Below are 27,912 nucleotides of genomic sequence, written 5' to 3'. Positions count from 1 at the left end.
AGACTTTGCAGAGATAAATAGATAAATAATAGCAGAGGGAGAAGTACATAGGTGCAGGCAGGGTAAAACCTATGAAACTAAGATTGTGTGTGTGTGTGTGTGTGTGTGTGTGTGTGTAATATGTGTTGTTGTGTGACTGGGTTGTGTACTGTGTGCCTGGATGGGCATTGTGTGGCTGGTATGTGTCATATGGGTGTTGTGTGACTCTTCTGAGTAATGTGTGTAGATGGGTGTTTTGAGCCTGACAGCTGTCGTGTGTATTGTGTGACTTGTGTACGTGAACGAGTGATGTGCGACTTTGCGATGCACACCATATTTATGTATGAGAGGCGGAGATTTGACGTACACTCACCTAGCTATACGTATGGAAACGTTCCCTAAAGACACCGGTACATTTACTGAACTGAGTAATTCTGCACGTTGCCTCACTCGCTTTACTTTCTAGGAATTGCAGCTGAACTGTGCGTAATAAATCAGTACGTACCTTTCAGCCGCATGCCCTGCAGAGATCCTTTTCTTCCCAGCTCACCTTTAACTGCCAGGCGCCATTTCTCTTGTGTCCCTTGTGAGCAGGAACATTGGAGAATCCTTTCCCTGGACACTTGGCTCCTTTCCAGGCAGCAACCCCTTGTCTTACGCAGGCACCTTAAAGCTGCCCAAACGCTCACAGTCTGGGGCAGTTCCGCTTCACCTATAAATTAAGAGCCACATTTCTTTAGTCACTTCCATGTTCATCTACCGGGTGTTTTATCCGAGGAGGGACAGGCTAATCATGGAGCTGCTTAGTTCTTGGGTAATTTCTTTAATGACTTTAACAACATTCAACTACATACATTGTTCACTTTGAATAGTGCGCCCGCTTCTACTTAACAGAGGTTTCAGAGCGCGCGCGTGTGTGTGTGTGTGTGTGTGTGTGTGTGTGTGTGTGTGTGTGTGTGTGTGTGTGTGTGTGTGTGTGTGTGTGTGTGTGCAGAAATATGTACCACGAAGGGCTGTGAGCATGTGTATTCCAAGTGCTCCGGTGTAAATCTTGTGAATGAAAATGGTCAGATCGCGCATGTTTCTCTTCTGCTAAAGATGAGCTCAAAGGCCTCCCAGTACAGAATAACGTCTGGGCTGTAAAGGGAAGCAGGTAGTTTGCTTCATCGTATAGATCAATGGATTTCGTGCCTGGATTTCAAAGGCAATAGGAGGGTTTTAAAAGGAACTTCACCAGCCAGAAAACGTCCAGTCCCTTTGCTCTCCGCATCGCTGAGTTTGCTGGCTCAGCTTTGCTCTGCTGCCTTTTGCGTTTAAACCCAAGCAGATCACCTCCCTGGGCGCGCTCCTGTGAAAGCGGCTTTCTCCTAGCGAACCTGCCAGGATCACAGAGACCCCTTACCTGTCAGGCGAAGTGCGGGGAGGAGGAAGGATTGGGGTGGCTAAGGAAGGTGCCAGCTGGAGCCGTGCTCGGGGTTGTCCACCCAAAGTTCCTTCCTGCAATCCGAGCTGAAAGCATCCCGCTCTGCCGCAGCCCCACCGCTCCCCCAGCGCGGCAGGGGCTGATCAACACCCCTGGGGGGCAGATGCCCAGGCTCCGGAGCAACCTGCTCTGTTCTCCCCTTATCCACCTCCCTGCTGCTCGCCGGCTTCCAGCCCCACTGAGCAGCGCTCCGGGAACGACGTGGTCCCAGCTGGGATCTCTCCAGTCCAGGCGGCTTCACGCCTTGGCCGAGTGGCCGCCTTGCTCAGGGACGCTGCAGCTCAGCCAGCGCCGGCAGGAGCGGTGAAGATCTGCCCAGCGCTCCCACTGCGCCCTGAGGCCATGAGGGGAGCAGGGGGAGGAGGCACCGGCGCAATCATCCACTTAGCGCTGGCTGCGGTGGGGGGCTCGGGGCCTGGGGACGGACGGTTCATTTGACAAATAGATCCGCTAACTCCGGCTTCAGTCGGGCTCCTCTTCTGTGGGGACCTCACGGCGCCACTGCCCCAGCTGGGAAAGCACCGGAGCCTCGTGATTTATTCACCAGCCTTCCCAGTGCCCAGCTCAGCCGGAGCAGAGCAGCGTGTGTCTGAGAGAGGCTGCAGGATGGGAAGCAAATGTCCTGGGGGCTTAAAATAAAGGGGAAGGGGCCACAATGCAGGTACATGTGCGCGCGCACACACACACACACACACACACAATCGCTCCCCCTGGACACACGCACTGACACACACACAGATACAATCTCTCCCTGTGGGGACACACATTGACACACACACACAAATACAATCTGTCCCTGGGGACATACACACATTCTCTCTCTCTCTCTCACACACACACACACACACAATCCTTCTCCCTGGACACACACACACACAGATAAAATCTCTCTCTGTGGCAATACGCACTCTCATTCTCTCTTTCACACGCTCACACAATCTCTCCCTGTGGACACACACACACATACAATCTCTTCCCTTGGACACGCACACGGACATATGCACACACAGATACAATCTCTCCCTATGGGCATACACTCTCTCTCTCTCTCTCTCTCTCACACACACACACACACATATACAATCTCTCCCTCTGGACAGATTCCATTTGTCATCCTGGGAGTGAATTCCCAAAGGCTTGGGAGTCCGTCCTGTCCTTCATGATGGTCAGTGGTGTTATTATTTCATGTTTGTATTCAGTGGCTCCCAGCCAGGAATGGGGCTCCTGTTCTTGGTGCTAGGAGCTGTACACACACATCTAAAGAGACAGCCCCTGCTTCTGTCCCAAGGCGACCTGCCCACACTAAGCCTGTGCATGAAAGAGACAGAATCATGCTCCTCATTGGGGACAAATAGCCACAGGAGGCCATCCCCCAAGCAGCGGGGCGGGGAGGGGCACGAATCTCCCCCTACTGACTCTGGTTTCATCATCAGCATGGGGGGGTCGCTTTTGATTTGCACTCAGGGTCCGTGCGAGGAGAGATCAGGCTGGGTGCGGGGCGGCCCACTGCTGGGCAGATGGTACCTGTCTCTCTCAGCCCCAGTCTGTCTCTTGTACACTCAGCAGCCCGGGGTCAGCTTGCCATGGCCATAAGGGGTGTGAGGATGTGTGAGGCGTCAGTATCAGATCTATATGGGGGGCAGATGATATAGGGGTCCCAGGGGCCCGGTCTTCGACTGAAAGGGCTGGTCAAAAAGGGGACCAGGCAGTGTCTGGCCAGATGTACTGACCGGACACCAAGAGTCTGGTTACTGTGAGCAGAGGGTATGGGAGGCGCCGGGTCATCAACCTGTGTGACCCCCTGCTCAGCCGGGGCCAGCTCCTGCCTGCATCTCATGGGCAGGCCGGCTCCGCGTCATGGACTGCAGCTTCTGTTCCAGCCCCAGAGCAGAGGGAGCCCAGCTGGTGCGGGGGAGGGAGGTGGAGAGGATCCAGTTATGGGGAAGCAGGAAGGGGAAAGGAGAGAGTGGGGGGGCAGGGCCTGGAGGAAGTGGTTGAGCTGGAGGCGGGGCCTTGGGAGAAGAGGCGGAGCAAGGGGTGGAGTCTCGAGGGAATGGACAGAGCAGGGGGCTGGGCAAGGGGGCTGGTTGTCAGCATTTAGAAAGTTGGTGGCTGACCCTAATTAGGATGACCAGATGTCCCGATTTTATAGGGACTGTCCCAATTTTTGAATCTTTTTCTCATATAGGTTCCTATTACCCCCCACCCCATCCCGATTTTTCACGCTTGCTGTCTGGTCACCCTAACCCTAATTATCTCCATCTGCTACTGCAGGGTTTCTTACATCTTCCTCTGAGAGATCTGGTGTCAGCCAGTGTCCGAGACGGGCTACTAGGCTAGATGGACCCTGGTTCTGATCCAGCGTGGGAATTGGTACGTTCCTCTGTGTGAACGCAGCCCCAGGTCACTTTCTGAAGTTGCTTGGCGGGGATGAGGTTGAAAGTTGCAAAGAAATAGCAGAAGCTGGTCCTGGGGGTGGAGGGGCGGATCATTAGATCCGATGTTTTAGGACATTTGAGCTTGTAGCAAAGCTGAAGCTATCACAGCCAGGGGTGTAGCGGGGGGAATGTGCATCGACCACTAGGTCACTAACAATAACTGATTTACCCTCGACACCGCCCCTGGGGAGGTTGGACAGGCCCAGCCGGGTGCCATCACCACCAGCCCATCCTCTGCTGTGTGTGCAGCGTTGCTTGTGGTGCGATGAGGTTTGGTTGCAGGCGGGCGGCAGTCAGGGGGTTAATCACCACTGCAAGAGATGGAGGGGGGGCCTTCTGGGCCCTTGGCATGTAGCTGGTACGGCTGTGGACTCACGTACGCCTGCTCCACACCGTTCTCCAGAGCACCTCCAGATGCGGCCCATTATCTCAATGGAGCTCAGATCGCCGGCTCCGATCCTGTAATCGGATCCATGCGGGCAGACCCTTGTGCCCCCACAGAGCCCTGGCACCTTCTCCTGCTTGCCTGGCCCCTGGCCCACTGAATCTTGGGGTATGTTTACACTGCAAAAAACTGAGCCACCCGCAGCGGCAAGTCCCAGAGTCCAGGGCTGCAAACTCGGGCCTGTGTTATGGGGCTAAAGCCAGCAGGGAGTGGAGCTGTGGCTCTGAGACCTTGCCCCTCGCTGGGTTTCCCAGCCCTAGCTCCAGCCCAAGCGCCCTGTGGCGGGAGTCCAGGCTGCCGACCTGGGTGCTGAGGCTCGCTGCTGTGGGTGTTTCTGGCCATGGAGACGCACCGTAGCTTGCCCTGCTCATTCAATGGCTCAGCTTTTCCATAGGGCTGGCAATGCTGGCAGGCTACAGAGCTGCTATGGCTCCCCATGGCTGCTGCAATGTGGGGCAGGTGAGGGGGTGCCCACCCCACACAAGGCTGGCTGGGGGCAGGCCAATGAACTGCCCAGGCTGCACCCTGAGGAGAGGCCAGGGAGCCGGGATTTATTAGAGGAGACTCAGCTGGACGGGAACAGGAGGGGCCCATGTAAAGCCCAGGAGCTGAGCGCAGGCAGGGGCTGCAGTCACTGCCTGGGAGCCGGGAGGTGTGGTTGGGGCTATAGAGACGGGAACTCTACAGTTACTCTCTGGCAGACCCAGAGAGGGGGGAGCCAGACAGTTAGGAAAGGCTCAGGCGAAAAGCAGGACACTGCAGCTCTTGGCTCTGAGCTGGAACCTGGAGTAAAGGGTGGGCCCAGGTTCCCCTCCCCGGCCCTGGGGAAGTGGCACAGAGCAGGCAGTGGAGAGCGGGCGGGTGGCCTGGGAGGGTTTGCCCTGAAAGACATTGACACCCTGGAAGTGGGAGCCGTAGTGACCCAGCTGGAGGAAGCTCCTGGAGCAAGAGGGGGCCATGGAAGAGGACAACGGTGGAGAGATGGCCCGAGGAGGGCGCAGCACTGGGAGCAGCTACAATTGATAGCTGACTTCTGGGATGGCAACTCTGATTCCCATAAACCCCTTCCCCACTGCCCGGCCCCTGGCTCCTGGCCAGAGAGGGGAGGGGGCAGCAACGCCATGGAAAGACTCTGAACCAGGCAAAACAGCAGCCGCCTGGCGAGCCAGGATTCGCAGAGAAGCCGGACCGAGAGATTAACAAAAACTCATCTCATTTGGGTGCCTCTTCTTGTCTATTTCCTGCACACCATGGTGTGAACCCAGCCAACTCTTCACCCCATGGACAAGGTCACGTGAGCCAATCCCACCTCTGAGGCAGCTGGGGCGAGCCTCAGCCACCGGGGTCAGCAGACGACTGGCGAAAGGCCTGAGGTGGGGTGACCTGGCTGCAGAGCCCTAGAGGAAGGTTTGTGGCCTGCACCGCAGCAGAGGTGCCTTGGAGGAAGATTCTGCTTTGAGTTCTGTTTCTTGGAAGACTTTCTTGCCAGCCTTTGTGGAACTGGTGGATGGCAATTATCAGAGCCCCGGGAGAAGCCCATCATGAGCCCTGGAAGGAGGGCAGGGAAGACCTTTAGCCAAGAGGGAGGGGCTTGGGCCCAGAATGCCACTGGAAATTGTGTCACGACCAGTACAATTAGGAATCTTGTTTAAATGTGTAACCCTTCTGCCCCTCTGAATTGGCAGCAACAAGGGCCGAGTTCCAGAGGCGTAGCGAGTGCCCTCCATACCCTCCGACCGGAGAGGGCCCCGCAAGGAAGGGGGCCCCTAAAAGTGGCAAAAAAAGTGTAAGGTATAACTAGGTAAGGGACATTTATTGACGCTATTGCACAATCCATGTCAGTTTTACTGACAAAACCGTGAAGTCATTATGATACATCATAATGCTATTGGCTACATCAGTTGTCTGTCGGTCAGTTTCGAATTTTAGTTGGACCCATTCAAAGAATGTGTATTTGCGTTCATAATGGCGGTCGGCAGATAAATGTTATTAATTTAGTTGTTTAGTTTTTTATCGTTTCCAACGCAGAAGCTTGCTTTGTGATGTCTAAGAGAATGTATAAGAGCGGAGCTAGTAAAAGAAAGGCAGCAAAAGATGCTGAGAAGGAACTTGAGAAAATTCCAAAGTTGTCAACGTATTTTGCGCTGCAATCCAACGTACAGGTACAGGCACATGAAATGGACAGCGCTAGCAACAACGAATCGTATCCAGAAGTATCCAGAAGTGCTTCAAGTGAGGTCGAAGGTGAAGCCAGTTGTTCTACCAAACAAACTGTGACAGATATTCCAGCTGCTGCCGGGAAAGAAGTATCTGAATCTGAACCACTGACTGATGATCCAGAAGACTGGCCGTCTATAATATTGGACAGGCAAGTGTGTGACATTGTTGCACGTGGCCCACCGCAGCAGAATGAAAGTTACGAATTTCCATTTAACGAGGAAAGACGGAGGTTCACAAGTACTCATTTCTATTGAACCATGGCAAATGGTGAGAAAATAAGACATTCATGGTTAATGTACTCAGTTCAGAAAGATGCCATTTTTTGTTTTTGCTGTAAATTATTTGGCACTGGCGACATACCGCTACGTCGTGGAACATCTGCTTGGAAAGCACTGCCAAAAAGACTTCAGCAGCATGAAACAGGCAAAGGTCATCAAGACTGTATGGTGAAATGGTTTGACCTTCGGTCAGGCATAGTAAACCATACATCTATTGACCAACTCGAATTGCAGGCTTTTCTGAAAGAAAGAGATTTCTGGAGAAATGTTGTCAAACGCGTGGTTGATGTCGTTATTTTCTTGTCCGAAAGAAACTTGGCATTTCCAGGAAGTAATGAAAAGCTCGGCGATCCTTCGAATGGCAACTTTTTGGGACTGTTTGAATTGCTTGCAAAGTATGATACTGTCCTCAGCAAACTTTTACAGAGGATTAAGAAGGCAGAGACACATGTTCAGTACCTCAGTCCACTGATCCAAAACGAGCTGATTCATCTTGTTGCCAGTAACATTCAAGAGACCAACATAGCGCAGCTTAAAAAAGCAAAATATTATTCAGTTATTTTGGACTGTACTCCCGACGTGTCACATGAAGAACAGATGTCTGTGGTGTTATGCTTTGTTGAATGCAACGGTGAAGATGGTGTCAATATTCGTGAAGCGTTTGTTGGTTTTCTTAATGTTCATGATACAACTGGCGAGGGCTTATTGGAAGCATTTCTTGAAAAGGCAAACAACTTAGGAATAGACATTGCTGACATGAGAGGCCAAGCTTATGATAACAGCGCAAATATGAGAGGAAAGAATAAAGGAGTTCAAGCCTGCATGCTAGAAATAAATGACCATGCCTTGTATGTACCATGTGGAGCTCACACTTGGAATCTTGTGATCTCAGACGTGGCAAAGTCATCGAAATATGCTGTTGACTTTTTCGGTCTGATTAACAGAATATACGTTATCTTTTCTTCTTCACCTTCACGTTGGGATATACTTCAAGAACATATGCCAATATCTGTTAAAGGGTTATCGGACACTCGTTGGGCGTCGAGAATTGATGCTGTGAAGCCATTGCGTTATCACCTTGAAGAATTGTGCAATGCTTTGTCATCTTTGCGAGAATATGCGCTCGAAAAGAAAGATGGCAATACAGCAACAGAAGCCGGTGCGCTTTTAGACCATGTTACTACGTGGCCTTTTGTTCTGACTGTGTACACGTGGTACGATATACTATTTCACATCAATAAAATCAGCAAATTAATTCAGTCACCAGATGTGTCAATTGACGTACTGCAGGCAGAAGTCGGTGCTACAATGAAGTTTTTGGAAGACTATCGAAATACAGGATATAACTCTGTGGTCACAAATGCACCTGAAATAGCAGAGCATATGGGTATTGAGCAGGTGTTTCCAGAAACCAGGGTGCGACGTAAGAAGAGAATGTTTGATTACGAATGTGCTGATGATTCGAGTCGTCTTTCTGCCGAAGAAAAATTCAAATCGCAGTTCTTTCTTGTTCTCACTGATCAGGCCATATCTTCTGTTTTGTCGCGATTTGACCAACTCGTGGAGTGGTATAAGTTGTTTGGATTTCTGTACAATGCTAACAGCCTGAAGCAGTGTCACAGAGAAAATGAACTGGAGAATCACAGCAAAAATTTTGAAAGAAAAATGGGAGACATTGATGCCAACGAACTCATAATGGAATTGAATCGTTTTATTTATGTCATCGAGAAAGAGAGAGGACTTGTCACGGCAAACAATTTTTTAATGTACATATACAAGAACAGCCTTCAGGAGATATATCTGAATCTTTGCATTTGCATCAGAATTCTTCTGACCACACCAGTTACTGTCGCTGGTGCTGAAATGAGCTTCAGCAGAATGAAACTGATCAAGAATATGCTGCGCTCAGCCATGACAGATGACAGGCTTTCTGCGCTTGCAGTTATCTCAATCGAAAACAAGATTGCCAGATCTCTGGATATGACGCATTGATTAACCAGTTTGAGGAGAACAAGGCTTGAAAGAAGCACTTTGCGTAAATACGGAATACATGTACACTGTAGGCTTATGTATACATAATATGAACCCTGTATATTGTATAAAATAAATACCGCATTCCAGTTTCTGCATTGTAAGGGGCCCCGGACATATGTTCGGAGGGGGCCACATTCTTTGTTGCTACGGCCCTGCCGAGTTCAGTATCCAGGGGTTCCGTTTCAGTAACACAATGCATAACCGGCTCGAGCCCCCACCCAGTGACCTGGGACACTTACATACCACACCCCTCTGGGCGCCTCTAGGAGGCAATACTTCCCCTCTCGCAAGCACGGAGTCTGAGTGTAGCAAAATCCTTTTAATAAAGGAAGGAAACAATGCAGCATCCCATTGGAGAAACACCACAAACAGGATTATAACACAAACCATAAATGAACAAAAAAAACCCCACCCCCAGGTACGTTTGGCAATGTCCTTTTCCTCTTAGGGTCTTAAGTCCAATCACCCCAAAGTCCAACAACCCACAAGTCTCTGGTCAGTGCCACCCCAGAATTCAAGAGTTTATCTGCAGAGTTTTACCCTCCCCCCCAGCCTGGGTGGAAAGGGAGGGGAAGTCCACACAGGGTGTTAAGGGGCACCTTACCTGGGCCAGGGCCAATTGCTCCACCTCTCCATGGAGTTCTGCTGCAGCCTTCACCACGACCAGCTCCACCACACCAGCTGTGCCGCTCCTCCAGCCGTCCCTGCAAACTGCTTCACTCCGCTCACTGTTCCATGGGCTGCTCCAACACGCTGCAAACTGCTCCGCTCTGCCAGCTGCTTAACAATAGGTCTTCAGGCTCCCCCACTAGTTAGCACAGCACTCAGTGATCTCAATTTAGCTCTTTCAGTGAGTTCAGCTCTTAGTAAGGAAGCCCTGGTGCTGGTGCACCATTGGCCCAACATGAATTCAGCTCAGCAGTCTCTAGATAGATTCCTAATAGAATTAAAAATTAGCTCTACTCTTTAACATTGGAGAGAGGAGGATGTGCAATTGGTGTCCCAGGCCCTCAAAAGGGGCCCATACCATCAGATACACACACCAGTCCCCAACCTCTCTCCATTCATGGGGAGTTGGAACCCATGTCCCATGTTTAGTAAGTACCACCCAACTGAGGTTGAGTCATTTCTGTCACAAAGCAGTCCCATCCCAAGCTGCTGTAGGGTTGTGCTAAGTGGGGGGCGTGCATGCCAATGCAAATTCTTAAAATTCTTGCCACACTCTCTACAATTCACCACCAGATGTCAGGGTAGCGCTCATCCTGACTCTGCTTACAAATGCTCTGGACGGTGGAACATTAATGGGAGACTTGGCGGGACCTGAGGATTGGAAGCCTGAAGGGCCACCCTGTGCCAGGAGAGGGTGCTCTGGAGGTGTTGTCTCTCGTCCACTGGCTAACAGGAAGCAGGAACAAGGAGATGGGCAAATATTACATACATCAAACCGAAGCGGTGAGTGAAATCCCGTTCTCCCCAGAGATAACCTCAGCACCACCACTTGGAATGCCTGGCCAAGCCGCAACCCCTCCTCCTGCCATAGGGGGCCAGAGGGCCAGATTTTGCAGTGGTGTAAATAAAACAACAGGAATAAGCTGGTCAGGAAATAGGTGTAAAATAAAAAATAATAATAAAAAAATAAATTGCAACATAGTGTAACATGTCTGGATTTAAAGCTCCAAGCTCATGGAAGGTGAGGGGCAATTTACATTCTGTGGGGGAGATGTAGCAGGAACAGCAGCTGCCAGGATGGGGTGAGGTAAGACAGCGCCTCCAGGCAGCCCTGGTGCAAGTGTCTTCCACTCATACCAATATCGTTGAGGCCAGTGAGTTGCATCTCCTTATGCAAGCGCTGAATTTGATTCCCGCGTCGGTGTAAGTTACATGCACTGGGCAGACCTGGGGTCAGATTCACCTGTATGCGCTGGCTGCTTTGCACATCTGCCATGACACGAAACCAACTTCAACCCACGCTAAGCAGCCAGTTACACGAACAAAATGCATCCAGATGTTCTGGAGGATCTGGCCCGTAATGATACCCATGTGATCCGAGTTACACTAACTCTGCCTCTTGCACCTGTTTCATGGCCAATCACCACCTGATGCACAACATCGAGTCCCATTTATGTCATGCTGAATGCGACCCTCTGGGCTAAATTCTGTTTGGTTATACTGGGCTAAATCTGCATAGACTGCACTGGAGTCACTCTGGAGTCATACCAGTGTCACTTGGAGCAGAACTTACCGCTCCTGAAGCAGTACGTGGGGGTGGAGTTTGGATGAGCGGCCGTGCTGAAGTTAGGCTCACTGAGAATGGGATTGCACTGGACACTCCAGTTCAAGGCGCTTGAGATTTTTTCTTGGGCTGAGCCCGGGGCTCCAGCTGCAGTTTAAAGGGTCTGGATCTCCGGCCCCTAGCTACCTCCTGCCTGTACCCTGAGCTATCCATCTGCCCGCACACAGCCCCTAGCTACCCACTCCCTGGAGCCTGAGCTACATTCTCTGGCAAAGGGTTCCCTGGGTTGACTGTGTGTTCTGTGAAGAAATACTGACTTTTGTTTCTTTTAAATCTGCTGCCTATTAATTTCATTGGGTGACCCCTAGTTCTTGTGTTATGAGTAGGGCTGCTGAGAGTGGGTTTGGGCCTCGGTGAAAAAATTTTTTCGGGCCCCCCTGCAAGGATGGACTAGCTAACCAGGGCAGACGAAGCCAGGCCTCGGGCTCCCTTCTGGACCATCGGGTCCCAGTAATTTGTACTGGCTTCCGCCCACTCTTGTCAGCCCTGTTTATGAGAAGGAGTAAATAACACTTCCTTATTTACTTTCTCCACACCAGTCTTCTATAGACCTCTAGCATGTGCCCCCTTAGCCGTCTCTCTTTCAAGCTTGAAGCAACCTGATGGTTTAACATCCAAGGGATAAGAGACTCAGCGTAATTTTTAAAATGAATTTCATGCTGGTGAAAGTTGCCAGACAGAGATTCCTGGAGGCTGAATCCAGGGAATGGGTGCAAGCTGGCAGTGGCCGTGCAAGTTTCTTCTATTGTTGCCCCATCCAAAGTGTCTGAGCTGGATGTCCCACCACTCGGGGTGAGTGGGGAGTTCAGTCTCCTTATGGTCCTTTGCTTCTCTGCTGGAGGCGTCGTGAAGGTGTTGTTTGCAATACAGGCCCTGATCTGCTAGCTACTAGACTGAGTCCCACCAAACTCATTTCACCTAGCAGCCACTGAAAAGACACTGCACTGAAGCATTCTGGGCCACCTGCTCCATCTTCCGTCAGCAGCAGCTCTGAGGGAGTGAAGAACAGGCTTGGTTATAAGTGTTATGGAGCAGAGGAAAGAAACGCTCCAAGCACCCGGAATTCCAGGGGTTTAACTTAACTCCACAATAAGAACCAACTCATAGCTCCTCAGGACATGCAAACTAAACCCCACGTGAAGCTTCCCATAGAAGTTTGGGTTGAGATGTTTGAACTTGGCTGCCTTTGGCAGGGCACCAGGGAAGTCCTATGGCCTGTGTGATACAGGGAGGCAGACCAGATAATAATAATTGGAGATTTACCAATCTCCTAGAACTGGAAGGGACCTTGAAAGGTCATTGAGTCCAGCCCCCTGCCTTCACTAGCAGGACCAATTTTTGCCCCAGATCCCTAAGTGGCTCCCTCAAGGATTGAACTAATAACTCTGGGTTTAATAGACTAATTCTCAAACCACTGAGCTATCCCTCCCCCCATAAATGATCACAATGGTTCCTTCCGGCCTTGGAATCTATGAATCAGTATTAATTTAGGCACCTAAATAAATGGCTAGATATTCAGAGCTGAGGAGCAGCTGCAGCTCCCGTTGTGGGACGTTAACACCTCTGAAATCCAGTCACTTCAATAGGAGCCTAAACTAACATAGATTGTGATGCCCAACCCAAGTAGGAATATTTTTTCCTTAGTTAAGCTTCTTCTGTCCCCTTGGTTTCAGCCACTGGTTCTGATCAGGACCAGGTGCCAAAATCTGAGAAGGGTCATCTTCTCGGAGAACGATCCAATCCCCATTAAAGTCAATGGAAGAACATAGGAACGTAAGAACAGCCACACTGGATCAAACCAAAGATCCATCCAGCCCAGTATCCTGTCTTCCAACAGTGGCCAATGCCCGGTGCCCCAGAGGGAATTAACAGAACAGGGAATTGTCAAGTCATCCACTCCCAACTTCTCGCAAACAGAGGCTAGGGACACCATCCCTGCCCATCCTAGCTAATAGCCATTGACGGACCCGTCCTCCATGAACTTTTCTAGTTCTTATTTTACCCCCTGTAGTGAGGCGGTGTGATTCCCTGCTGCCCCGGTGAGAGACAAGCCCCTCTGGACACCAGACTGGGTGGAGCTAGGGAGCTCTGAGCCCACCCTCCAGAGGCTCAGATGGTGCCCAGAAGTATAAACGCTCGACCTCAGAGCTCACTGGGAAAACAGCCGCCGGAGAGGCCAGATGCCTCTGGCCTAGGCTGTGACTGGGAAGCACAAGTGACCTGTGGTCCATGCAAGGACTGGCCCATCCTGCCCTGTGCTTCCTACCCGGAGGAGCTGCCGGGCCCACCCCGTGCCCGCTACCCGGAGGAGCTGCCGGGCCTGCCCTGCGCTCGCTACCCGGAGGAGTTGCCGGGCCTGCCCTGCGCCACAACATATAGCAGTGAGACATGGCAACTTACCAAGAAAGATACGTAAAAGCTGAATGCATTTCATCACAAATGTCCAAGGGGATAGCAGAGAGAGATAGGAAGACGAAAGAAGAAGTCAGAAAAATGACTGGACGGGGCACCTGCTCACAAATAATCTACAAAAGAAGACCTCAGTGGCTGGGACACATGCTGAGAATGGAAGAAGAACGCTTACCAAATACCGCCCTATAAGGGCAGCCAGAAAACGCAAGAAGAAAGAGAGGAAGACCTTGAATAGCATGGAACCGAACAGTTCTGAACGACATCAAGCACCTCACCATGAAATGGGACGATTTGGAGAGAAGGGCAGCTGACAGGCAAGGATGGCAAATGTGGGTCACCCAATGTGCAACAAAGCACGGGATGGACTAAGGTCTAAGGTAATTATATTTTTACACTTCACTTGCCAGAGTTTATGCTCCTTTCTATTTTCCTCACTAGGATTTGACTTCCACTTTTTAAAGGATGCCTTTTTGCCTCTCACTGCTTCTTTTACTTTGTTGTTTAGCCACGGTGGCTCTTTTTTGGTTCTCTTACTGTGTTTTTTAATTTGGGGAATACATTTAAGTTGAGCTTCTATTACAGTGTCTTTAAAAAGTTTCCACACAGCTTGCAGGGATTTCACTTTTGGCACTGTACCCTTTGATTTCTGTTTAACTAACCCCCTCATTTTTGTGTTGTTCCCCTTTCTGAAATTAAATGCTACAATGTTGGGCTACTGTGGTAGTTTTCCCCACCACAGGGATGTAAAATGTAATTATATTATGGTCACTATTACCAAGTGGTCCAGTTATAGTCACCTCTTAGACCAGGTCATGTGCTCCACTCAGGACTAAATCAAGAATTGCCTCTCCTCTGGTGGGTTCCAGGACTAGCTGCTCCAAGAAGCAATCATTTAAGGTGTCAAGAAACTTTATCTCTGTATCCCGTCCTGAGGTGACATGTACCCAGTCAATATGGGGATACATGAAATCCCCCATTATTAATGAGTTTTTTAATAGCCTCTCTCATCTCCCTGGGCATTTCACAGTCACTATCAGCATCCTGGTCAGGTGGTCGGTAATAAAGCTCTATAAGATTTCACTGGCTGTTGGTTCCGTCCCATAGTACTTTCAAGTCTGGTTAGAAATACAAAGCACCATAACCCTCCTGAGACTTGCAGTTCAGCTTTGCAGACCTAGGGGAGGTGGGGACAGATATCTGAATCTACAGTCCAGCCTGTATCGGGAGGGGTTGCAAGTTCTTTGGATAGGATTAAAATTCAGAATGATCTGGACAAACTGGAGAAATGGTCTGAAGTAAATAGGATGAAATTCAATACGGACAAATGCAAAGTACTCCGCTTAGGAAGGAACAATCAGTTGCACACATAGAAAATGGGAAATGACTGCCTAGGAAGAAGTATTGTGGAAAGGGATCTGGGGGTCATAGTGGATCACAGGCAAAAGATGCGTCAACAATGTAACGCTGTTGCAAAAAAAGGAAACATTATCCTGGGATGTATTATCAGGAGTGTTGTAAGCAAGACATGAGAAGTAATTCTTCTACTCTACTCCATGCTGATTAGGCGTCAACTGGAGAATTGTGTCCAGTTCTGGGTGCCACATTTCAGGAAAGATGTGGACAAATTGAAGAAAGTCCAGAGAAGAGCAACAAAAATGATTAGAGGTCTAGAAAACATGATCCATGAGGGAAGATTTAAAAAATTGGATTTGTTTAGTCTGGAAGAAAGAAGACCAAGAGGGGACATGATAACAGTTTTCAAGTACATTAAAGGTTGTTACGAGGAGGGAGAAAATGTTTTCTTTTTAACCTCTGATAGTACAAGAAGCAACTGGCTTATATTGTAGCAAGAGGCGTTTAGGTTGGACATTAGGGAAAAGTTCTTAGCTGTCAGGGTGGTTAAACACTGGAATAAATTGCCTAGGGAGGTTGTGGAGTCTCCATCATTGGAGATTTTTAAGAGCAGGTTAGACGAACACCTGTCAGGGATGGTCTAGATAATACTTAGTCCTGGCTCAGTGCAGGGGACTGGACTAGATGACCTCTTGAGATCCCTCCCAGTCCTATGATTTGATGATGTCACTTTCTAAAAGATGTGCTCCCCCGCAGCCAGAAGGTCTGGGCTCACTGCAGGCAGCACAGGCTGACATTCTGCAGCCTGCGTTCCATGGGAGGTCTTACAGTCTGTGAACGTAGAGATGCGTAGGGGCGGTGCAGGCTGGTGGACTGTTTCAGCAGCCCAAGGAGGGAAGCAAACACCACACTTGAATATTTTTAATGTCCTGGCCTTGGTCCAGTTTATTGTTTGATTTAAATATATTATGGTCACTATTACCAAGTGGTCCAGCTATATTCAGCTCTTGGACCAGATCCTGTGCTCCACTCAGGACTAAATCAAGAATTGCCTCTCCTCTGGTGGGTTCCAGGACGGGCTGCTCCAAGAAGCTGTCATTTAAGGTGTTATCAATAAGACATCAAAAACATAAAATAAAGCAACTCGACCTACAAATACTGCTTACATTCCCCGGAGGCTTTCCCCCTGTCTCCAGCCCTCTCTTCCGTATATACCTTGCCCAGCCATGTGATAGACACAGATCCCCTAACCCTTTCCAGGCTGCTGCTTCTCCTTGTCACATGAGGTTGCCCCTGAAAAAGTCAGGCTGCCTTATATCCATGTCACAAGCCTAGAACAGCCTCCAACTAACGGCATGCTAGCTCCACCTTCTCCTTCAGAGAAGACCCACCTGTTCCATGGGGCATTTGGACGTCAGTGTGTTCACATCACCTGTGTTTATTTAGTCAGATACCGCACCTGCTGTGGCATTCCATTCATCGGACGTGCCCCATTAGCTGGCAGAGTGCGAGTGCGTGGATAGGGACGGTGCCATACGACATTCAACCTGCTTACATGGATTTGGAGTGTCCCTTTGTCACGGAGTGTGGGGGAGTCCGGCCCTGCACCCCTCTTCCTGGGACCCACAGTGACTCTTAGCCAGCCAGTAAAACAGAAGGTTTATTGGACAACAGGAACACAGGTTACAGCAGAGCTTGCAGGCACAGTCAGGACCCCTCCATTGAGTCCTTCTGGGCTTTCAGGGTGCTTGGATCCTAGCTAGGATACCCTGAATTCCGCCCACACAGCCCCAAAACCAAACTCAAAACTGCTTCCCTACTGCCACTCCCTTCCTTTCTCCTCCTTCCCGGGCAAAGGTGTTGACCTTTCCCCTCCCTTACCTAGCTCAGGTTACAGGCTCCGGTATCGTCCATCCCCTAAAGTCCTCCCCTGCTCTCCCACTCCCCACACAGACAGCCCCTACTCCATCACACCCTTCCACAAGTTCTCCAAATCCTTCCTTGTTCCTGCCAGATGTAACTCATCGCTTCGGAACAGGCCAGCTCCTAGAGGATAGCCTGGGGCACCATGCCCCATGTCTTGTTTCTTCAAGTCCGGATCGCTGCTGGAGAACTGCACACAAGCTACACCTGCTCTAAAAGGCAGCTGCCCATCACCACAGAAATGAAAACCCATCAACCCAGTGCTCTCTACACAATCCAATGGCTCCGCAGGTATTAGCTCCAATTCACTACAGGCTAGATCCTCAGCTGGCATAAATCAGCCTGGCTGCGTTGATTTCAATTGATGTCAATTTACTCCAGCTGGGAATCTGGCCCCTAGGCGCAGAGCCCCCTTCGTCTAAGATCAACCGTATTGTTGGAGGGCAGTATCCTGGGCTGCATCAATCTGACAGGTCCTCTCCTTCGCTAACTCCCCCGATGCGCAGTAATAAATGGAGCTAGCTGAAAGTTTTCTAATGGAAGGTTTTTCCAAGGGAAGCCAGCCTGGTTTCCTCCTAGCTCCTCTGCCTTGCCACCTACCGCGGAGCCTGAAGTTGGAGCTCTCAGGATTTCTGGCCTCCCTGCTGCTGCTGGAGGGCTGCCAGGCTTCTGGGTAGCCCACCCAGCAGGCGGCCAGCAATTTGGGCAACTCGGGGAGCCTTGGCAATTTCATTTAGAAGAGGTCACAATGGCATGTCATTTCCATTTTTCAAAGTGAACGTTTCACAGCCACCCACCCACTCCCCAGTTCTCCCATTTGATGGGAAGTTTCACAATTTCGTGCCCATGAGTTTCATGTTTACTTTCTGAATTTCCCAAGGCACAGGAATTCCGGATTCCAGCCAGTTCTAATAACAGGACTTAGCGCTGACTCAGGGCATTTCTTCCCCAAACCTCGAAGCACTTCACAAAGGCAGGGGAACAACTTAATCCCGCTTTACAGTGGAAGAAGATGAAGCAAAGGGAGAGGGTGGGACTTGCCCAAGAGAAGCAGGGCAGAGATGGGACTAGAGCCCAGGTCTCGTGGCTGCCCTGTTCACTGATCCTAAAGAGTCCTGTCGGAGTTTCTCGATTACTGAAACAGCGGCTCGGCATGGAGTGAAAAGTGGAACTGGGGTTGTGTGTATCCTGGCGGGAGAGGGGGGATCTCTGTCCCTGTGGATGGGGGGCTGTGTGAGGACCCCGGTGTCCTAAGGGGAGTCACTGCCCCTGCGGTTGGGGCTGTGTGCTGTTTTATCTGGTGTCCTGGGGTGGTGTTGTGGCCCTGTGGATGGATGGGTGCTGTGGATGGGGACCCTGGTGTCCTGGGGGGTGTCCCTGTCTTTATGGATAGGGGAGTGCTGTGTGGGGATCCCAGTGTCTGGGGGTGGTGGGATAGTTGCTGCCCTTGTGGATGGAGAGGGCTGTGTAGAAGTGATCTCAGTGTCTTGGGGGGCTCATTGACTTGTGAATGGAGGGGTGTAGTGGGGGGGACCCCAGTGTCCTGGGTGGTGACTGTGGTCCTGTGGATGGTGGGACAGTGTGGGGGACCTTGGTGTCCTGGAGGAGTGGATGGGGGGTGTCACCTCATGGAACTCCCTGGTGGGGAGGGGCTATCGTATCCTGCATCCCCGTGGGACTCATTCTTATCTCCCCATGACAGTGTGTGGCCTCGCCCCCAGGCCGGCACAGCCCAATGGAGGGCAACTAGCAGCCTGTAACCTGAACAATTATTACACTTACAAGATTATGTATTGATGGGCAACAGGCACTGTCAGCTCACAGCTTCTTTTCCTAGTGGGCTACTTAACTGAGAACATGAGATTTGCTGAAACAAACAGAGAAACATTATTTACTACAGACAACACTGACTTGGGGGGAGGGATAGCTCAGCAGTCTGAGCATTGGCCTGCTAACCTCAGGCTTATGAGCTCAATCCTTGTGAGGGCCATTTAGGGAGCGGGGCAAAAATCTGTCCCAGGATTGGTCCTCCTTTGGGCAGTGAGTTGGACTAGATACCTCCTGAGGTCCCTTCCAACCCTGATATTCTAACTAATAATCCTAGGAAAGGATCAATACACTCAGACAAGTGCAGTAAAGTGGATCCCTGCATTGCTCATGCTTACAAGTTTTGGAGACAATGATAGAAGGGAAAGTAAGTGGAGCCCATTAGGAGAGAGGTCCTGGTTCAGTTTACACTGGCTCAGGGACCTGACAAACCCCAGAACTGGGTGTGGTACTTTAAACCCTTCCTTATGGCAATAGTATGGCTGTCTACCAGATCTGATTGTTTACCTTGATTATAATGAGGTCAATAGCTGCCTCTATCCATATGTGGCCCTGGGAGTGTCCATAATTAAGCATTAATAGTCACAATTTACATTATTTTTCAATAATTCCTATCCATAAATGGGGTCCAGCTGCTTAAGTGCTGCGTAGCAACCAAACTGCCAAAGCTCCCACAGTTCCTTTCTTGCAGAACCCTGGTGTACACTGGACCTGTGCGGTTATCTAACCACTCCCACGGCTTTGGGGTATCTGATGAGGCATCTCTTCCTAGGCCAAATTAAAAACAGCAGGTTTAAAACAAACAAAAGGAAATATTTCTTCACACAATGCACAGGCAATCCGTGGAACTCCTTGCCGGGGGATGTTGTGAAGGCCAAAACTATAATGGAGTAAAAATAAGAAGTAGATATATCCATAGAGGAAAGATCCATCTATGGCTATTACCCAAGATGATCAAGGATGCAGCCGCCTGCTCTGGGTGTCCCCAAACCTTTGGCTGCCAGAAGCTGGGAGTGGACAACAGGGGATGGATCACTTGGCCATTGCACGTTCTGTTCATGCTCTCTGGGGCACCTGGCATTGGCCACTGCCGGAAGACAGGATATTGGGCTAGATGGACCCTGGTGTGACCTGGTGTGGCTGTTCCTACGTTCTGCCTGCGCTGGGCAGCTTAACCCCAGCCTTTCCCACCAACAGGCCTTCCAGCCCAGCAAGCCCCATCGCCCCTTACACGCCTCTGGCCCATTTGCCCCCAGGCACGTGCCCTGCTAAGGAGCCAGGCCCCCTGCCAGGGCTTATACTGCTGTGATGTCACTGCACCAAACCACCCACCAGGCAGGGTCACAGGTCCTGAGACCAGTGCGCGTGTACCGGCTCTAGGACCCAGAGGAGCCGGGCTCTCGGGGCCGGGCTGGAGCGCCAGAGGGGCGTGGCCCGGGAGGGGGCGTGTCCAATCAGCGCTGCTGGGCGGGGCTTGGGGAGGGGCGGGGCCCGCGGCGCTCTAGACCCCCCGCAGAGGGGCAGCGGCTCCCCAGAGTGGCCCAGGCGGCGGTCATGGCGCGGCGGCTGGTGCTGTTCGACCTGGGCGGGGTGCTCTTCACCCCCAGCCCGCTGGGCGCCTTCGGCCGCTACGAGGCGTCGCTGGCCCTGCCCAGGTAGGCGCTAGTGCCGCCCGCCCGAGCCGTTTCCCGGCTGCCGGGGGAGGGAAGCCCATAGAAATGATGGGTTAATTATGTGTGTCTCGGGGCCGCCCGCACTGCGTTCTCAGAGCCCCAGCCCTGGCTGCACCTGCACGGCTCAGGGGCGGAGTGTGGTTGGGGGGTGCAGGGCGCTGCGGGGGTGGGGGGGGGCGTGCAGAGCATGCGGGGGTGCAGGGCAGCTTGTACGTTGGTGTTGGGGACTTGAACCCAGAGGCGAGGTTCCTTGTCTGACCGCGAGAGAGACAGGCAACTGCCAGCAAAGTCCCATCAAAAGCTCTTTATTGACAGGTGCAGGCAGCACTAGAGAGCAGCTGGTCTCCAGAGAGAAGAACCAGCCTGCTCCTTACATCTTAGTATGAGCCTATATAGACAGTTCCGTCGCGTCATAGATTATTCACTTGCACAGCCCGCCCCCTTCTTCTAACAACTACAAACTAGACACCTTTAGTATGCATGTTTTACAGCATTAGGTTGTTAACAATAACTTAACAAGCACCAGGAGTTAGCAATGTAGGGGAGTTGAGGGCAGCCAGAGAACAGAACCAGGGAGTGAAAGCAGGGAGGCTGGGAAGCTGGGGTTCTTATCAGTTCTTCAAAGGAACAGTCTCTAACACAGCACATCTGCTACTATGCCGGGAATGCAGCCCCTCCCTTATCTCACTTTTCCCCAGTGCTTCCTGAGACGCTGCTTCTCAGTATTTTCCACTCAAAGGTTTCCCACAAACCTCTGTTAGCCTGACTTTGGTCAGGTTGGCATACCTGGTTTTGTCTGCTATATCTTTATTCAGGCCTAACATTGTGTTGAAGGGTATGTGGGGGATTCAAAGCGCCCTTGTACTTAGGGGGGGTGATGGGCATTTGGGGGAAAGGTTCGGAGCATCATGGGATAGTGGGGGTTCAAGGTGATTATGTACCGTAAGGTGAGTGTGTGTACCAAGGTTCAAGGCACCTGTGTACTTTTGGGTATGGGGAGGAAGTTCAGGTCACCCATGTATTTTGGGGTATGGGGGGTTGCAGGGCATGTGGGGGCATCTCCTGTGAGAGGAGCAGCTGGACACATGGGAAGACACGTGGTATTGAGTTTTCGCAGCACACTACAAAGAGGTGATGTGTGTCCAGTGAACAGTGGGCCAGATTGCAAACGCCTTCCCACTCTCATGCGTTCCAAAAATCAAAGTTTGGCTTAAAAATCATATGACTTGAAAAATAGAATAAATATTGAGGGAGTTATCTGTATTCTGGTGTTGCTATTGGAGGTCATATTTTCAAGCTTTTCAGTGTAATCATGAGGGCTAGAAACTTTCGAATGAAATGAAAACTGAATGTCTCAAGTAGTCACATGACTCCAGGAGCTTAATACCCATTTTAAACTAATTTGGCTTTTTGTTAAAGCATAAAGCACAGAGAAGTCAATCAACCCCTAACCTCCGAGCTGCCTCACTTCACAGCACAGACAGTCATAGACACATTAGAGTTTTTACTGGCGCGAGGTTACAGATCAAAATGACTAGGTTTCATTGTCTGTTGGGGGACGTGTTCTCTTCATATGCTATCCCAGCCCTGCACAGATAGCAGTTCCAGCAGACCTTGCTAAGAACAGATTTAAAAATTGTATTAAGATATTTTTTTAAAAAAAGTGAACGGTACAGAGTTTAAGCATAGAAATTTCTTGTTATCAGGGAATAACAAACAGATTATGGAGGGTGCAAAGTTTGGTTTAAGTTCGGGTGACATAAAGATTACATAATCTGCAATATCGCCGAATGGAGGTAAAAGGTTGATGGGTCAAAGTACGGACATTGAGCTATGAGGTATAAAGTTCACAGAGTGGCTATGTTCAGGTGGGGAATATGAGTGGATATGATGATGAGGATGGATTGACCCCCATTTGGTGAGATTTAACATTCAGGGAGTTTATGGTTCCAGTTCATATGATCCAGCAGAGAAAGTCTCTTGGTCCCTTTCTCGTAGTCGAAGAACGATGTCACTCTGGCTCACGCCTCCTGGTACTGTCGGTGGCCGGTGATGTGCTCAATGTAGATGTCCCTGGACCGTCGGATGGTATCTGGGACCATGAGGTGCCATATGAGCCATGCGTAGCGTCAGCCGATCCCGCAGGTCCGCAGCACACGCTCATTGCGGGGGTCCCAGGCGCCCAGAGCTCCAAGGATCAGGGCATCCATCTGCACCTCGTAGCAGATTTAAAATTTGTATTAAGATGTTTTTTAAAAAAAGTGAACGGTACTAGTACTATCCAGAAAGACCACAAACTGGGTTCGGTGACAAAGGCACTCGACCAGGTTCACTGTTGACGAAGCACAGTGCTAGTGCCCTGGCCCTGTGGTTACAGGTACACTAACGTGTGTGCGCTCACGACAGTGGTACCTGCTCAGTGAGCAGCGGGAGTTTCGGCTGCCTCCTTCGCTGGACAAAGGTGCCCTTGCTGCTATTTCTCTTGTACATTCGGGTGGCTGGTTTTGGTTCGCTGTATTCACATGACATAATCTGTAATTAAAGATTTATCTGTGATTTCTGGAGATTTCAGGACAACCCTGCCAGGTTGGCAATCCTATGATACTTTGACACAAACAAGTTATATATTAAGCTTCAGAGGTGGTTAGTTACAAATCCTGCACCTTGTACCTGCTTGTTTGAACAGAACATCTCCATCCATCATCTTATACTCCTGTCTTTGTCTTACCCGGATTGTTGCCAACCTTCTGGAATGTGTTTCTTTGAATACCTGTATCATAACCTAGTCCCAGATTTGGACCTTAGCGTCCAAAATATGGGGGTTAGCATGAAAACCTCCAAGCTTAGTTACCAGCTTGGACCTGGTAAAGCTGCCGCCACCCAAAAAATTAGAGTGTTTTGGGGCACTTTGGTCCCCCCAAACCTTCCCTGGGGACCCCAAGACCCAAATCCCTTGAGTCTCACAACAAAGGGAAATAAACCTTTTCCCTTCCCCCCCTCCAGGTGTTCCTGGAGAGATACACAGAAGCAAGCTCCGTGATTCTAAACAGAGGGATTCCACCCTCCCCGTTTCCAGCCTTGGAAAACAGAAGTACCGAGAGCTAATCTCTCTTTCCCCCTCACCCAGAGGGAATGCAAAGTCAGGCTAGTAAATCTAACACACACAGATTTCCCCCTGACTTCTTCCTCCCACCAATTCCCTGGTGAGCACAGACTCAATTCCCTGGAGTCCCCCACTAAAGAAAAACTCCAACAGGTCTTAAAAAGAAAGCTTTATATAAAAAGAAAGAAAAAGTACATAAAAATGGTCTCTCTGTATTAAGGTGACAAATACAGGGTCATTTGCTTAAAAGAATATTGAATAAACAGCGTTATTCAAAAAGAATACAATTCAAAACATTCCAGCAACTATACCCAGGTAAATACAAAAGAAAACAATAGAAACCTTACTGCCTTACTATATTTGTACTTACAACTTGGAAACAGAAGATTAGAAAGCAGGAAACAGAAATCCTCTCATAGCCGAGAGAGAGACAGACAGAAGACCCCAGAACAAAAGACTCACACACAAACTTCCCTCCACCCAGATCTGAAAAAGTCTGGTTTCCTGATTGGTCCTCTGGTCAGGTGTTTCAGGTACTTCTTTCCAGGTGTAAGAGACATTAACCCTTAGCTATCTGTTTATGACAACCTGGTGCCTAGTACTACTTAGGCGTGCCTGTGTTTCTGCAACACTAGTCGTGCCTTTGTCAAGTTCATGTACTGGACAGTGAACGTGTAGGCAAGCGCCTGCTTTATGACAGGGCTCATAGCCTGGCTTTTGCTGATTTTAGTTCAGGCCTTAAGCTTTGCACTTGGCCCTGTGCTCCAGGCTCTCTCTCTCTCTCTCTCTCTCTCTCTCTCTCTCTCTCCTACAGGTTGGAATGTGGAATGATGTGCTGGGAACTGGGTCCCACATTGTTCTCTAACCCCAGGATTTTGGGATGAGAGAACCCATGCCCCAGATCCCCAACATGGTGTGGTATGGATATGTATTCTGATATAGGGTTGCCAGATGTCCGGTTTTCAACCAGAACGCCCAGTTCAAAAAGTCCAGTTGGCGGCACAATGGGGCTAGGCAGGCTTCCTGCCTGCTGTGGCTCTGCACAGCTCCTGGAAGCAGTGGCATATCCCTCTGCTCACTGCCCCGCCCCAAGAACCAGCTCTGCAGCTCCCATTGGCTGGGAACCAGGCAGACAGGGCTGTGCTTCCATGTAGGAGCCAGAGCAGGTACATGCTGCTGCTTCTGGGAGCCATCCGGAGCCTGCACCCTGGCCTCCTCCTGCGACTCAACCCCCTGCCCCAGCCCTGATCCCCTTCCTGCCCTCCGAATCCCTCAGTCCCAGCCCAGAACACCCTACTACACCCCAAATCCCTCATTCTCAGCCCCACCGTAAAGCCTGTACCCCGTATTAGGTTCACTCCCTCTGGGGCACCAGGCATTGGCCACTGTCTGTAGGCAGGATATTGGGCTGGATGGACCTTTGGTCTGACCCAGTGTGGCTGTTCTTATGTTTCTTGCTCCAGGTGCCTTGGGCAAAATATCCCTATTCATCCCTTCTTTCAAACCCCTTTTTTCTTGGGTTAGGCCAGGACGTACTTGTGTTAATCTTTTGGAGTGTGTTCATACACATCCCCAGTATCTGTTGTTTCTTAGGAGTGTCTGTGTTTTGCATCATTAGCAGTGCCCCTGCCAAGGTTGTGTATAGGACAGTAAATTTCTTAACATCTGCTTTAGTCCATGGCCTGACTTTGGTTCAGGACATGGTTTGAAATTGCTGACTATGGTTTGGGCCTTAGGTCTTGCACCAGGCCTTGTGCTCCAGGGTGTGTGTGTGTGTCTCCCACAGCTTGTATCCCAAAGCTCCCAGCTGTGCGAGTTCACGCGCAGCCGGTGAACACTTCACTCGCCGCTAAAATGTAGCCCAGCTCTTGGGATGAATTGGACAGCTGGTTTACAGTGTGCAAATAATCAGCACAGAAAGAAGACTACTGTGTCCAGTTGCAAGTGCAGGGGGATTGCTGCAGTATGTAATTGTATCTGGGTGGGGTAACCAAACATCTCCTGCGGTAAAACTATCTGTCCGAAGGACGAGATAATGAGTGTAACTCGACTTTCTAAGTGAAAAGATTGATCTTCTCTGATTTGGTCACCAGTTCTTAAAGTGAGACTGTTACCGAAATGTCGGGTCCGCCTAGCTGAGAGCCAATGACAGCCAGACAGGGATAAGGAAAGGTTACTTTATTCTGCGAAGAAAGGAGAGTTCTGTACCTTGGTACAAAAAACTCTACTCCATACAAAAACCAAGAATCTTTTATACACACTCACACACAGGCTTCGGTCGTGTTAGCATTTGATTGGTGGTTAGCAAACCCTGCACTTCTGCAATCTCCTCAGCAAAAACCCGCTTAGGACCAGCTTCAACTGCCTCAAGACTGATAAGGGAAGACAGTTCAAAAGTTCAGGCTACTGTGTCCGTGAGGTGTCCAATTTCTCCTAATGGTTGCCCGCTATTATAAAGCTACTAGCTATTAGGGGGTTGCTGCTGACTGTCACAGTCCCCCCTTTGGGCCTGATAATCCAAATTGTCAGGCCCGTTACGCAATTTGCGATCAAGCTGGAGGGAGAAATATGGTGTTCTCCTATGGACAGTAGAGCCCTTAGTAACAGCATTGCACAAACATTTTGCACATTGCAACATTACCCAAACAACACATAGAAAGAAAAGAGAAAATAATCCATTTGAGAATTTTACGGAAAAGGCCAGTAAACCATGACCCAAGGTCTGGAAGGAGGTCCTCAAAATTAAGGGTATGATCAAGAGATACAGTGTGGAAAACAACAGCTGCATCCTTGATGGCCTGCAAATCCTCCTCAATTAAACCAGAGCGATTACTATAAAAACAGCATTTTTCCCCAATGCGAGCACAGGCCCCCTCCATACTTCAGCATTCATGGCATCTAGCACACGCCTATTTTGCAGTCAAGTATCAGAGGGTAGCCGTGTTAGTCTGGATCTGTAAAAGCAGCAAAGAATCCTGTGGCACCTTATAGACTAACAGACGTTTTGGAGCATGAGCTTTCGTGGGTGAATACCCACTTCCTCAGATGCATGTAATGGAAATATCCAGGGGCAGGTATATATATGTGTGCTAGCAAGCAAGCTAGAGATAACGAGGTCAGTTCAATCAGGGAGGATGAGGCCCTGTTCTAGCAGTTGAGGTGTGAAAACCAAGAGAGGAGAAACTGGTTCTGTAATTGGCAAGCCATTCACAGTCTTTGTTCAATCCTGAGCTGATGGTGTCAAATTTGCAGATGAACTGAAGCTCAGCAGTTTCTCTTTGAAGTCTGGTCCTGAAGTTTTTTTGCTGCAGGATGGCCACCTTAAGGTCTGCTATAGTGTGGCCAGGGAGGTTGAAGTGCTCTCCTACAGGTTTTTGTATATTGCCATTCCTAATGTCTGATTTGTGTCCATTTCTTCTTTTCCGTAGAGACTGTCCAGTTTGGCCGATGTACATAGCAGAGGGGCATTGCTGACATATGATGGCATATATTACATTGGTGGATGTGCAGGTGAATGAACCAGTGATGGTGTGGCTGATCTGGTTAGGTCCTGTGATGGTGTCGCTGGTGTAGATATGTGGGCAGAGTTGGCATCGAGGTTTGTTGCATGGATTGGTTCCTGAGCTAGAGTTATTATGGTGTGGTGTGCAGTTACTGGTGAGAATATGTTTCAGGTTGGCAGGTTGTCTGTGGGCAAGGATTGGCCTGCCACCCAAGGCCTGTGAAAGTGTGGGATCATTGTCCAGGATGGGTTGTAGATCCTTGATGATGCGTTGGAGGGGTTTTAGCTGGGGGCTGTATGTGATGGCCAGTGGAGTCCTGTTGGTTTCTCTCTTGGGTTTGTCTTGCAGTAGGAGGCTTCTGGGTACACGTCTGGCTCTGTTGATCTGTTTCCTTATTTCCTCGTGCAGGTATTGTAGTTTTGAGAATGCTTGGTGGAGATTTTGTAGGTGTTGGTCTCTGTCTGAGGGGTTAGAGCAGATGCGGTTGTACCTCAGTGCTTGGCTGTAGACAATGGATCATGTGATGTGCCCGGGATGGAAGCTGGAGGCATGAAGGTAGGCATAGCGGTCGGTGGGTTTTCGATATAGGGTGGTGTTAATGTGACCATCACTTATTTGCACCGTGGTGTCAAGAAAGTGGACCTCCCGTGTAGATTGGTCCAGGCTGAGGTTGATGGTGGAGTGGAAGCTGTTGAAATCATGGTGGAATTTTTCCAGAGTCTCCTTCCCATGGGTCCAGATGATGAAGATGTCATCAATGTAGCGTAGATAGAGAAGGGGTGTGAGTGGACGAGAGCTGAGGAAGCGTTGTTCCAGGTCGGCCATGAAGATATTGGCATATTGTGGGGCCATGCGGGTGCCCATAGCAGTGCCACTGATCTGGAGATATATATTGTCATCAAATTTGAAATAGTTGTGTGTAAGTATAAAGGCACAGAGCTCAGCAGC

At 50.0% G+C, this 27,912-nt stretch overlaps 1 protein-coding gene across 2 annotated transcripts in view; it reads left to right on the top strand.

The window, feature by feature from the left end:
- Window positions 1-27,912, top strand: part of LOC127048819 (bifunctional epoxide hydrolase 2-like) — a 106,988-nt gene that overhangs the window by 6,741 nt on the left and 72,335 nt on the right. The window contains exon 1 of one of the 2 annotated variants that reach the window (XM_050948832.1): window positions 20,233-20,340. The exons of the other annotated variant lie outside the window; for it this stretch is intronic. Within the exon in view, the coding sequence (XP_050804789.1) occupies window positions 20,240-20,340 (101 nt within the window). The 5' untranslated portion in view covers window positions 20,233-20,239. Of the gene's footprint in view, window positions 1-20,232; window positions 20,341-27,912 lie in introns of those variants that run through there. 2 annotated transcript variants of the gene reach the window in all.

Source organism: Gopherus flavomarginatus, chromosome 4 (genome assembly GCF_025201925.1).
Source record: "Gopherus flavomarginatus isolate rGopFla2 chromosome 4, rGopFla2.mat.asm, whole genome shotgun sequence".
NCBI classification, from domain to species: domain Eukaryota; kingdom Metazoa; phylum Chordata; order Testudines; family Testudinidae; genus Gopherus; species Gopherus flavomarginatus.
Note: the sequence above shows the minus strand (reverse complement) of the source record. Positions and strands in the feature narration are given on the sequence as shown.